The sequence below is a fragment of the Suncus etruscus genome, chromosome 9 (genome assembly GCF_024139225.1).
Source record: "Suncus etruscus isolate mSunEtr1 chromosome 9, mSunEtr1.pri.cur, whole genome shotgun sequence".
Taxonomy (NCBI): domain Eukaryota; kingdom Metazoa; phylum Chordata; class Mammalia; order Eulipotyphla; family Soricidae; genus Suncus; species Suncus etruscus.
In genome coordinates, this window is record NC_064856.1 from 104255814 (window position 1) to 104267822 (window position 12009).

General features: G+C 39.8%; 1 protein-coding gene and 1 non-coding gene across 2 annotated transcripts in view; one reads left to right on the plus strand and one right to left on the minus strand.

Moving 5' to 3' along the window:
* Window positions 1-11005, plus strand: part of MS4A7 (membrane spanning 4-domains A7) — a 48324-nt gene extending 37319 nt beyond the window's left edge. Inside the window, exons 6-7 of the mRNA XM_049780852.1 lie at window positions 1840-1941; window positions 10910-11005. Coding sequence (XP_049636809.1) covers window positions 1840-1941; window positions 10910-11005 — 198 coding nt within the window. The remainder of the gene's footprint in view (window positions 1-1839; window positions 1942-10909) is intronic.
* Window positions 1562-1633, minus strand: TRNAD-GUC (transfer RNA aspartic acid (anticodon GUC)). Its single transcript has one exon. It is a non-coding gene; the product is annotated as a tRNA-Asp (tRNA).
* Window positions 11006-12009: the final 1004 nt, after the last annotated feature.

The following is a 12009-nucleotide window of genomic DNA, read 5'->3' on the forward strand; positions in this document are numbered from 1 at the left end:
TCACCCCATCCCTGTCTCCTGCAGGCAAATGGTGGGAAAGAGTATTTTAAAAGGTTTTTCAGGGACTGGAGAGATAGCACAGCAGGTAGGGTACTTGTCTTTTATGTGACTTACCTGGGTTTGATCCCCTACATCCTAGATAATCCCTCTAGCTCTGCCAGGAGTTATTTCTGAGAGCAGAGGCAAGAATAACCCCTGATCATCTCCAGGTCTGGTCCCAAAAGTCAATCAATAAAATTTTAAAGCAATCTTTCAGACTTCTTTAATGAGAATGAGGAGGAATCATAATTTCCCTGAGCATTGTTGAGAGCAACCCCTGAGTGCAGAGTCAGTAGTATCTCCTAAGTGCTGCCAGGTTTAACCCCCAAATATTTTTAAAGATAGAGAACATTGATAAAAGGTAGACATCAGAAAATGAAATAAAGATAAAAAATTAACTGCATAAGAATTAGGAACATTGGGGCCGGTGAGGTGGCACTAGAGGTAAGGTGTCTTCCTTGCAAGTGCTAACCAACGAAGGACTGTGGTTCGATCCCCCGGCGTCCCATATGGTGCCCCTAAGCTAGGGGCAATTTCTGAGCCTTAGCCAGGAGTAACAATGAGCGTCAAATGGGTGTGCCCCAAAACAAACAAATAAACAAACAAAAAAGAATTAGGAACATTATAATAATTTAAAATGACTATCATGGAAAAGTATTTTAAATGTTTATCAATATAAAATAATATAATGAAAACAGGAAATGTGATGAAAATGTTTGATGTACATCTAATAAGTTCCAGCAAAGGAAACATGGAAGAGGGCAAACATATCCAAAATCTGAGAATATTTTAGAATTAAGAAGATGATAGTTCTGGGGCCGGAGAGATAGCATGGAGGTAAGGCGTTTGCCTTTCATGCAGGAGGTCATCGGTTCGAATCCCGGCATCCCATATGGTCCCCCGTGCCTGCCAGGAACAATTTCTGAGCCTGGAGCCAGGAATAATCCCTGAGAACTGCCGGGTGTGACCCAAAAACCACAAAAAAAAAAAAAAAAAAAAAGAAGAAGATGATAGTTCATGCTGAAGGAATGTCCTGAAACCAATACAAAACAAATCACACAAATCCACACCTTAGGTACTTTGACGGTGCAATAACATTACACATCAAAAACATCAAATATTGGGCATTTTTATAACCATGTTACTTCAATGACAGTAGAGATTAAAGAACGTTTTTAAATTCATAGCAGAAAACATCATGAGGGAACTGAAAATAGCAGAGGCAAAAAGAAAATAATACAAGTAATTTAAGATACATGCAGATTATTTAGATTATGGGCTAACAAGTTTGTGAGATGAAATGTACTTTTTCTTTTTTTTTTTTTTTTTTTTTTTTTGGTTTTTGGGCCACACCCTGTGCCGCTCAGGGGTTACTCCTGGCTATGTGCTCAGAAGTTGCTCCTGGCTTGGGGGACCATATGGGACACCGGGGGATCGAACCGCGGTCCGTCCAAGGTTAGCGCAGGCAAGGCAGGCACCTTACCTTTAGCGCCACCGCCCGGCCCCTAAGAGTATATCTAGCCTCCCCGTCGGGGAATCGAACCCCGGTCTCCCGCGTGACAGGCGGGGATACTCACCACTATACTAACGAGGACGCGCCTGAAATGTACTTTTTCTATCCTGTTGTCAAGAGAACTGAGTGAAATGGGACTAAAGATGGTTCCAGGAGTGATATGGGACTAAAGAGAGTTCTCAGTTCATCACTGTCTGCATTGCTAGAACCTCTGCCTCTCCCTATCCTCTGTCAGATAGGACTATTGACTATCCTGTGACACCTACCATGTGTGTCCTCATTGACAGAGTGTGCTGTTGGTGATGCTTCTCTTCACTGTTTTGGATCTCCTTCTAGCTGCTTATTCCTCCGTGTTTTGGTGGCAATATAACTACTCCACGGACTCAGAGGTGAGTATCTGGCAAGTAACATGATACCTGCTATGTCTGAGTTGAGCTTTGAGAACCCAGGTCTAGAAAGAGAGGTCAAACATTGGTCATGGGCATGTAAGAGAACATTTCAAGCAATGATTCCTCCAAGATGACACTGACCAGCTGGGATAAGTTGATGCCTACTGGGCACCAACCCAGTTAAAGAACTGCTTCATGTGAAGGGAGATGATTTTAGAAATTGCTTGTCCCAAGACGATATACTCGAGCCAGGCCTTGGAAAGAATCACCTAGCTCATGAGCTGATACAGACTAATGTGTGAAGATTGGAAACTGTATCTCCTCATCCATCTTTTGTTCAAAGTCTTCCTAGGAAGTCCCCAGAGCCATATTGCTTATGTGATGAGATTCTACTAGTAAATCTCTGTTCTGTTTATAGTTTCTTGTGTTCTTCCTGATTTTCTTTTGTGTTTTTGTTTGGTTTTGGTTTGGGGGGCCACACCCAGCGGTGCTCAGTGGTTACTCCTGGATCTGCACTCAGGGGTTATTTCTGGCGGTGCTTGAGGGACTGTATATAATGCCAGGGATTGTTTTGCCATGTGCGGACAAATGTCGTACCCGCTGTGCTATCACTCGGGACTCTTCTTTTTTTCGTTGTTATTTTGTTTTGTTTGGGGGATACACATGATGCTCAGGGGTGTTACTCCTGGTTCTGAATTCAGTAAGCTTGGGGAACCATGTGATATGCCAGGGATCAAACCCAGGTAGACTACATGCAAGGCTAAGGCCCTGCCCTATGTGCTATTGCTCCAACCCAAGGGTCCTCTTATCTGTTGTTTGTTTGTTTGTTTGTTTGTTTGGTTGGTTGGTTTTGGTTTTGGTGCCACACCTGGCTGTGCTCGAGGCTTGTCTTTTTTCTGTGCTCAGAAATCACTCCTGCCAGGCTAAGGGATGCGGGGAATTGAACCCAGGTTGGCCTCGTGCAAGGCAAATGCCCTACCTGCTGTGCTATCACTCCAACCCCCCTCTTTTGTATTTTTAAAATACATCTTTCATCTCCTCTAAAAGCTATCATTAAAGTAAAAGAAATTGACAAATGGGCCAAATATTTAAGATATAGCTCTAATTTATGATTGAATTCTGGTCTTAGTAAGAAATATATAATCCAAATTTTGGAGAGTGATGATACTTGTCTAAATGAATATTGACATACTAACATATACTATGTAATATTAGAGTAGCTATGCTATACAGTATTTAGATCACACATTGTACATTTGTATAAAACCCTCTAAAATGAAAATGTTAAATCTAATTAAAATGAAGCTATTTTATTTTTTCTAGAGTACCCTTCCCTTGCCTTGATCCCAAGATCTTATTCAAGATGTCAAAAGAAAGTGTTCGAGATCATGGATCTGAGAAGTTCTTGATCTTTCAGAGAAAGGAGGAAATCAAAGCAGTCACAGCAGAACATAACAAATAACAAACCTCTTCTGCAATGTCAACTATTTTAGTCATTCTGAAAGGAAAAAACGTATTTTCTATTTTATACTTGCTCAGTATACTCTTGAAAATAATTCCAAAAATTCTGGATGAATACAATTCAATTAACCACAACATGAAATTGCAAAGAAATTGGTGAACTTCTCCAGAAAAAAAACTGAACTTAAACTGATTAACCTAGATTTAAATAGGATGAGAAAATTAGCACTATGATATTAATGTGATATATATGTCAACCCAATTTTTGTACCTTTATGCTCATGTAGCTTAAATATTAGCTGTTAAGGACTTTAAGACATTTAAAATTACTCTGGCTTCATTTCAGTTAACTGAGTCAATCATATGTCTAATATGACTGTGTTATATCTCATTATAGTGACCTTATTTTTTGTAGGAAATGAAAGATTATAACTTATAACAACTATCTTTCTTATGTAGGTTCTAGACCAAGAAAATTTTATGTAGAAAAATAATATCAGTTTAATTACTGTTTTAAATTAAACAACACAACCTCCTAATAACCTCTTCTTAAAGAGGTTCTTAATATTGTTCCTCGAGTTAGGCACTGGGACACTATTCCAGAGGTAAATGTCTGAAAGAAATGCAGAAATTCATATGTGTTTCCCAAATGACAGCATATAAAATTAACCCTACAGTGGTAGGGCATTTGCCTTGCACGCAGCTGATCCAGGATGAATGGTGGTTCGAATCCTGGCATCCCATATGGTCCCTCGTGCCTGCCAGGAGCAATTTCTGAGTGCAGAGCCAGGAGTAATCCCTGAGCACCACTAGATGTAACCCCCCCCCCAAAATAATTAATCCTGGAAATATATCCATATGATAGTCTTCATATAGAAACTATACACATGGTAGAAGAGACAAAATTTGCAGTTATCTTCAGTGGTCCACTGCTACACAGCATTTAGTTTACAAGAGGGTAAACTCCATACATAGCCATAAATTAATTATATTTTGGTCACCAATAAACCAAAAGCATAAGATGGTAATCTAATAGGCTGAATCTTATGGGTCTGGTGTGCTATATCATTTAATTTTTGTGTAATTACACTTTATGACATTTGCATAGCAACAAAAACAAATTTCCAAGCATGTATTTTGTCATTGGGTAATACTTAACTATATGTGAAACCATAAAGATAAGTTCCAAAAACACAAAGTTCAGAGATAAAGAATGACTTGTGAAAGCATGCATCTTATGAGCTCATGTAGAAAAAGTAAATTTTTTGTTTATTTTTAATTACTTGATTCACTGTAGCTACAGAACTGTTGTTATTAGAGTTTTAGGCATTCTATGTTCCAACTCCAAACTAACCACTAGTATCAAAATCCCTCCATCAAAGACCCACTGTTCCTTTTCTCTCCTGACTATGCGACCTTAGCAAACTTCGTCTTTTAAATTGACTTTCAATAGTTTAGGTCACATTCTTACACTTGTGTTGACTTTTATGACTTCTAAGTACATAATTATCTGATGTAATATCACCAAAATATCAAGGCAAGCAAAACTAATAACACTGTTAGAATCAAAAAGATAATTACTACTTTTGGAGAAGATAGATGGCTGGTTGCCCAGGGGATCTATAAGCTCCTAGAAATATCTCTTTTCTTTTTCTGGATGCTGCTGGTACTTTGCATACATGACTCGTGCTTTTTTTTTGTTTCTATCTTATAATTAGAAAAAAAAATTTAATTACTTTTAACCTCTTTCTTCTATTTAGTTATTGATTATTGAGTCATCCTCACTTGTCCATAGTCAACTTCATTTACAAAATCATTCCCCCACCAAAAAATTTTGGTGACATTCTTGACTATTTTAATATGCTTGCATGCTATATCTAATCTATGAGTAAAGCTTGCTAATTCTAACTTCAAATATACCAAGTCTTATTATTTCTCATCTCCTAAATGTACTGGGTTGTCATTTCCTCTTCACACTGTTGGTTAGTCAAATCAACCCAAAGGGTACCTATTCCACCCAGTCTACAGAAAAGACAGCAGGATATATTTTTTAAAAATGGGCCAGACCTGGACTACTCCTGTCTCACCGTTAACTTCAAACAGTGCTCAGGGGACTAGAAGATGCCAGAGATTTATTTTAACCCAGGGCTCCTGCATAAAAACCATGTGCCCTCATCTATTGAATTACGTCTCTATCTCCCAAATGCAGATTTTTGTTATTGGATTTATTTAATGTAAAATATGACCATAATGAAATAAGGAAGCAGATTTCTCTAAAGGAACAAACTTCAAGGACCAGGGAAACTTTTCACTCTGCGGGTGGTTTCCTGTGCTACAAGTAGCATTGTGGCATAGCTGCCTACTAAAAGGCACAGCTACACAATGACAGTCAATGGTTAGTTTTTGTTTGCTACAGAGCACTGTCATTCTACCTGTCGTTCCCAGAGAGACCCAGCACACACTCTAAGATCCCTCACCTATGTGGTAATAATATCCAGAGAAAATAGAGACAAAGGCCTAGAGGACCAGACCATGGTAGGAAGCTTGACACAAAGAGGGGAGAGGTACAGTTAGGGTAGAGAAAGGACCACTATGACGATGATAGTTAGAAATAATCACTCTGGACAAGAAGTGGGATAAATGCAGGAAGACGATAAGGTTATATGCATTGATAGCCTGTGGGGGGATGTCGAACCCCTTGCTGGTGGTGTTAAATTCCTCTGTCCTCCTCTTAGAGGAGACCCCAGCAACAAATCCCCCACAAATAAACCACTCCAGTCAGAGAATTTAAGGGACCAAAGGTTCGGCAACAAAAGCTTTTTTCAGTCTCCGGACCATTCAATCGGACCATTCAATCTGTCTCCTACTCCAGCAGAGAGTTCTCAAAAAAGCCTTTCTAGCCTCCCCCTCAAGCTTTTTATTCTTTCTTAATCGCCCCCACCTGGAAGATCCAGGTGGGGCGACAGGCAAAAATTACACAATAGCCCATTCAGTAACAATATTAAAAACCAGTGTCTAAAAGGAGAGGTAGAAAGAGAGAGAGAGAGAAATGCCTGCCCTAGAGGCAGGCAAGGGATAGGATGGGAGGGAAACCAGGAACATTGGTGGAGAGTAATATGCATTGGTGAAAGATGTTGTACATTGTATGAATGAAATTCAATCACGGACAATTTTGTAACTGTAAATAAAAAACTGTAAAAAAAACTATTTTGTGATTGTAAAAAAAAACTGTATTATGAACAACCTTGTAACCATAGGACTTAAGTAAAGTAATAATAATAATAATAATTTAAAAATTACCTCATCTGGTAGCCCCCAGGGAAAATCTATTGCCCACTTCTCTCCTTGCATGAGTTTGCATCTGTTGCCTATCCTTTAATAAACCTTTGTCTTGGGGCCAGAGGGTGGCACAGGCAGTAGGGCTGACCCCGGTTAGATCCCCCTGAGTCCCATATGGTCCCCCAAGCCAGGGGCGATTTCTGAGCACATAGCCAGGAGTAACCCCTGAGCGTCAATGGGTGTGGCCCCCAAACAAAAACAAAACCTTTGTCTTATCTCAGTCTCTGTCCTTTTTCTCATTCATTGAGTAAGAAATCAATCACTGTAAAGGCTCCACATGCTGTACCCCACTCTAGGGAAATGGGTTGAGGGGGGGGGGAGAGGGGAGAGTGGGGAGAGAGGGGAGAAAGTGGAGAAAGGGAGGGGAGAGGGGGAAGGGAGAGGGGGAAGGGGGAGGGGAGAGAGGAACGGGAGAGAGGTGGAGAGGGAGAGAGGGGGAGAGTGGGTGAAACAAAGTTGTAAACAAACAGATACAAGAAAATAACGGATGATCTTTGTTTGGGTAAAACCAAGTCATAAGTTGCAAAACTAACACATCACAAAACCTAAGAGCACTCCTACACCAATTACAGTACAGTTTTCCCCTGTACTCCCTTCCGTGTCATCCCAAACATGATATAACAACCTTTGATGTCCTTAAAGGATATAGACTCTCATTTTCTTCCATAACTACTCTCCTCTTTCTTCTCTCTACACCAATAATTTTGATCTTTTACTGTCATTGGTCATAGTATTTCTTGAGAAAGTTTACACTTGAAGGCCTTTCTATCTGGAATGCTTTGCTCCATTATTTCCATTGCTTGCAATTCTTTCTTCAAAACTTAGCCCTAAAAAATTTTTGGCTTAATACAATTGTCTACCACCTTTCTCCCTCACACCTTCTTGTTGCTTTCTCCATGGCACTTACTACCATCTGGCATGTTATATATTAAATTTGCTTATTAATTATATGTCTCCTTCACAAATCTGTTAGCAGCATTAGATCATGTGACTCTTCTTGGATAAAATTTTAATTTTTCAGCTCCTGATTGTGTATTTCAATATATTAAAGGGGTGAAGAGGAAGGCTCTTGATGTCCTCCGTCATCATATAAGTCAAGAAATACTATAAAATTGTGTTTTGTGCAGGAAATACTTGTATGCATTGTTTGCCATTAATAGTCTCTCCAGAATACCTGGAGAATTATATTCAGAGTTTTCCAAAATTTATAGATAAACTTGTGACTTGCAAACTCTCCAGTGCTTTCTCCCATTTTAGCAAACTTACAGTAAAATATTAATCTTGTTGGTCTGATAAAAAAAACAACCTTGTGGAGGAAAGGACAAAGGTGATCTTTTGAGATCTGATGACAATCTCTAACTTCCAGTAAGTATAACCCAGGACCTTTATACATAACACATCAGTGATATAAACTCTGCAAACAACTCAAATGTGCTTGGAAATGAATTTTCCCCAGTCCAGCCTCCATGTTGCCTCAATTACAGTCATGTGAACCCATGAGCAGAGTCACCCAGCTCTCGGTGCCCCACCTCCTTATCCTTATCTACAGGGCAAGATAATAAATATGTGTGTTTTAAGTGACTAAAGACATTTCAGCAACAACAACAAACAAAAATGTACAAACTAGACTGGTTCATGTAAAATGAAAGGGAATGAACTGAGTTCAAATTTTCAGTTTTTCACCAGCAGTAACTATGCACCCTTCTCACATTATCCTCATTTTTTTTCTTGGATGTTTGGTCCCCCTGTAGGGTGTGGGGGGGGGATGGAGGGGGTGTCTGTGACTGAGGGCTTTTCCAAAGCTGGAAATGGATATGGATGTGGGGTTGAGATTCTAAATCTTGAAGGGATGTTTGGAAGGGAGGGAGAAAGGGAGAGGGGGGGAGAGAGGGAGAGAGGGGAGAGAGAGAGAGAAGAGAGAGGGGAGAGAAAGAGGGGAGAGAGAGGAGAGAGAGGGGAGAGAAAGAAAGAGGAGAGAGGGGAGAGAGAGTGGAGGGAGGGAGAGAGAGGAGAGAAGAGAGAGAAAGAGAGAGAGTGTGTGTCACATTATCCTCATTTTTAAACTATTAAATATATGTTGGGGCTGGAGAGAGAGCACAGCGGTAGGGTGTTTGCCTTGCAAGCTTCTGACCCAGGACTGACTGGTTGGAACCCTGTATTTCATATGGTCCCCTGTGCCTGCCTGGAGTGATTTCTGAGCACAGAGCCAGGAGTAACCCCTGAGTGCCACAGGGTATGACCCAAAAACTAAAATTGTGTGTTTGTGTGTGTGTGTGTGTGTGTGTGTGTGTGTGTGTGTGTGTGTGTTAAGAGAATCTACTTCCCAATATTCCAATCACATGGCCTTACAGCAAATGGGGAAATTGAATAAATGGCATATACTTATGGTTAAGTGTTACTTTACTTTTTAGTCTCAAAGAAGTATTTTATGGAGGTTGAAAGAAAAATGTCCACCAAAAGACCTTGCAGGCAGTATCCCCATGGGACATCTGCCATTTTACCTCTCCAGAAGATTGACTTTGTCCTCTCTGTCTGATCCACATATTAAATTATTAGAGGGTCATCTTGAAGAAGAGTCAAAGGTAGAAACAGGGATGGGGTTGAGAGGCAGAGTTAACAATTATAATCTTGTTGAAATTACAAATGCTGATGCATTTTTTAGGCCGGAGCAGTGGCACAGTGGTAGGGTGTTTGCCTTGCACATGGCTGACCTAGGACAGACTGTAGTTCTATCCCCTGGCTTTCCATATAGTCCCCCAAGCCAGGAGTGATTTCTGTATAGCCAGGAGTAACCCCTGAGCATCCCTGGGTTTGGCCCCAAAACCAAAATAAACAAACAAAAGATACCCATTTCCTATGCTTATATTATCATGGCAAAAGAGGGGATTTGGGGATAAGATCAGGTGATCTTATCTGATTGAGTCAAATAAATCATCAGAATACTTATAAGAGGGAGGGGGGAGAAAAGAGGCAAAGAGCTACAGTGACAGAAACAAGTTCAAAGAAATGTAGCATAACTGACTTAACAGTTGGAAAGAAGGCCATGAGCAAAGGAATGTCACCAGATTCTAGAAGCTAGAAAAGAATGAAGATAAATAATTTTCTGGAACCTCCAGAAGGAATCCTCTATGATAACTGGATTTTAGTTCAAACAGACTCTGCTTGACTTCAGGGCTGGGTAAAATCCCTTATCTATATTATTTAAAAATGAGTGACATGCTCTTAAATGTAAGATGAGGCCCAGTTATTAACCCAAAACAAAGGCATTCCCCCAAATTTCTCCTTCCTTTGATATGTAAAAGCCAACTGGATAGGTACTTTTGTCTCTCTCTTGACCTTCCCCCTCCTGATTTTGGGAAATGGTTTATAAAAGAAAGAGAAGTTCTGGCTTTTAGCTCAAGCAGAGAGCACAAGGCAAAAGGCCATTTACATCATGATCATTCTTTCTGACTGGCTTGGTTTATTATTTTTTCACCCCTACCCTGCTTCTTCAGGCCCCTCTGCATGGGGTATAGAAACATGGTGCCTGGGGTGATATCTCAAACTGTGGGTTTTATTTTACACTTAAACAACTCAAATACTCATCCAATCTTCCAAATATAAGTAAGACAACTGAGTGATAAGTAAGACAAACTGACATGTTCGGTTTAAAATGTTACAATTCAGTGATCACTAAATAGGCAAAACTGTTGGTAACCACTAGAGTTTAGGTTTGCAGTTTAGGAGAGCAGGCTAATCAGCCCCTCAAGGGCACACCACCTTTTAATGATCACAGCCCATATTACATAAACTTCTCTTGGTGTTTCTGATGCTCAGTTAATTAGTCTTAACATTGGAAGACAGAGCAGGACAGGTCTTGTATGCTACCCACCCCAGTTCAATAATAGTGCTGGGTATTAACTCTCAAACACAGAGTCAAAAGTATTCCTTAATCATCACCAGCTGCCCTCCATCCTCACCAAAACTAGAAAACAGATTTGTGCACTCTTTTATTTAAATTGCTACTCCTACAATTGTGAAATAACAGTGAATAGGGGTCAAGGGGATTCAGATGTATTGTTGGTGCTAAGAACAGAATAATATCCAAGCCACAGAGTCAACAATGATTGAATCATTAGACCAAAACTTTAACAGCCAAATTTCAAAAATTGGCCTATAATGTTGATAGGCTGGGGACAAGGGTGGAGATATGAGATGGACTCAGAACATTGGTGGATGGAGATTGATACTGATGGAGGAATTGGTGCTGAAACATCATGTCTAAAACTCGGCTATGTAAAATTTTGTAAATTACAATGATTATAAATTACAAAATTTTAAAAATATTACTCCCAGTAATATTAGTGTTTATAATCTTGATAGACACAGCTACCATTCATCATTGCTAACAAATTGTCTCAAATCCTCTACCAATTTCCTAATATCATTTCTAGTTTATCTTATCACCATTCATCTCCACTCTGGCTTGGAAATTTCAGTTTTATAATCCAAGTCAAGGCCTTGTCACCATTTTATACTCTCCATTTCCATGTTTTAGTTCTCTGGATGCTACATAGAATAAAATCACCTGGCATTTTCTCCTTCTCCCGCTGATTTATTTTGCTTGACATGGCACTTTTCAGTTCTATTCAAATTACAAATAGAATATGTGACCTAGTAAGACTGATGCAATGTGGTGGCCCAGCCCTGCCCTGCAAGTAGTTGTGAGGTGAGCATGCCCTAAACTGCTGCGAACTGTTTTATCCTGATGAGATAAAAAGTCCCTAAGCATAACCTTAGTGGGTTCTTATCCCACTGAGAGTCAAGCAGGAGCACGAAGAGGCGAATATGGAATAATGAATTATGAAATATGAAATAAATGAGACCACACAGAATGCATGGGGACTTGCATCTAGAAAGACAAAGACAAATTTATTTTTTGAGCTGGGTAGCTTTTAAGGGTTGAGCTTTGGAATGCGGGGTGTAATTTTTGAGATCAAAGAAAGTGGAAGATGGTTAGGGAAGCAGAATGAAAGAGGTGGCTAAAATCTGCATATTAAAGAACCAATATTGAAGGTGAAAGGCAGTTTTGTTGTGGGTTAGCTTTGTTTTGGGTAAGCAGGAGAAAACAGGTAATTTTCAGGGAAGTGGGAAGAGAGAGAAATGTTTTAGAGTTTTGGGGAAAACTGAAAATTGCTTTACTATGAGCTAAGTTTTGGGAAAAACATGATCTTGGCGCCAAGGTAGTAGAGATCACAGAGAGCTGGTCAGTGGGAGACTTTTGGCGGG